The sequence below is a fragment of the Pygoscelis adeliae genome, unplaced genomic scaffold (assembly GCF_000699105.1).
Source record: "Pygoscelis adeliae isolate BGI_AS28 unplaced genomic scaffold, ASM69910v1 Scaffold1101, whole genome shotgun sequence".
Taxonomy (NCBI): Eukaryota; Metazoa; Chordata; class Aves; order Sphenisciformes; family Spheniscidae; genus Pygoscelis; species Pygoscelis adeliae.
This window is the reverse complement of record NW_008824073.1, coordinates 1-1,327: the sequence shown is the minus strand read 5'-3', so window position 1 is coordinate 1,327 and position 1,327 is coordinate 1. Positions and strand designations below refer to the sequence as shown.

The following is a 1,327-nucleotide window of genomic DNA, read 5'->3' as shown; positions in this document are numbered from 1 at the left end:
AATTAACTCTATCCCTGCCGAAACCAGGACACACACAAACAAGGGCTCCATCCCCTCTGCACAGGCTCCTCTAACTGGTGAACTCACTAATTCATCACTTGGGTCATGAGGGTCTCACCTGCGAGTTCTCTAATTCATAACTCGTAACTCGTAACTCGTAACTCCTGCTCCTAGGAGGTGGGTCTATCCCTGCCGAAACCAGGACACACACAAACAAGGGCTCCATCCCCTCTGCACAGGCTCCTCTAACTGGTGAACTCACTAATTCATCACTTGGGTCATGAGGGTCTCACCTGCGAGTTCTCTAATTCATAACTCGTAACTCGTAACTCGTAACTCCTGCTCCTAGGAGGTGGGAAAGGGTGAGGGCGCTCATCCCTCCTCCTCCTCCTCCGGCGCCGGCGTCTCCTGCGTCGTACCAGGAAGCAGGAGACCCTCAGCAGTCCGGCTGCTGCTGGATCCCCTTCCAACGCTTTTCGGGTGAGCTGACGTGTTCATACCTTCCAGCCTGGATGGTTGGTCTGCAGCGCTGCACAGAGATAGCGGGTTGTGCAGAAACTGCTGGACAATCGATATGGAAGGATGCTGGCTGCAGAAGAGCCCTCAGGGAACCCTTCAGGGGATTCTTCAGGGGACCCTCTGGGCAACCCTTCAGGTGGCCCTTCAGGGGAACTCTCCAGAGGACTCTCCAGAGGGGTCTCCTTTGGAATCTCCTCTGAACTCTCTACGGGACTCTCTATAGGCCTCTCCTTTGAAGTCTCCGCAGGACTCTCCTGAAAAGGCTCCGTGGGACCCTCTGGCAGCCAGGTGAGGAGGACCGCCGCCACCCCGCCCTGCTCCCTCTTGGGGTCTGGCAAGGGGGACGTCACCACCGCCCCCCAGGAGGGGTCGGCATCCCCCAGCATCGCTGCTGCCACTCGGTCCTCGGGGCAGTCGCTCTCTACCCCGTACTCCGAGAAGTTGGAGAGCTGGTTGAAGAAGGCAGTGCTGTCAGGGATGCCGGGGACATCGGGGACATCGGGGATGGTGTCCTTGCCATCCGCGGTGTTGAGCCAGGTGAGCATACTGTGGACATTGGTGACGTCCATGGTGAATGACTGCTGGTCCCGCACCTGCATGTTGTCCCCCGCCAGCTCAGGAAAGCCTCCGCCGGCTTCGGGGCGCTGCTGGGCAGGATGTGGAGCACAGGGGGACCCTGCACCCAGTGCGGAGCTGTGGGGCAGCAGGGGGCCGGGGCAGTGACGGTCATGCCAGGCACTTCCAATGGTTTGATTTTTCATCTCACAACAACTTCCTATAGAGGAGAGGAGAGGAGAAGGGAAGGGAA

The 1,327-nt window shown here is 58.7% G+C and overlaps 1 protein-coding gene across 1 annotated transcript in view; it reads right to left on the bottom strand.

The window, feature by feature from the left end:
* Positions 1-1,166, bottom strand: part of NUDCD3 (NudC domain containing 3) — a gene marked incomplete at both ends in the record, with an annotated part of 35,593 nt that extends 34,427 nt beyond the window's left edge. The window contains one exon of the mRNA XM_009334181.1: positions 501-1,166. Coding sequence (XP_009332456.1) covers positions 501-1,166 — 666 coding nt within the window. The remainder of the gene's footprint in view (positions 1-500) is intronic.
* Positions 1,167-1,327: the final 161 nt, after the last annotated feature.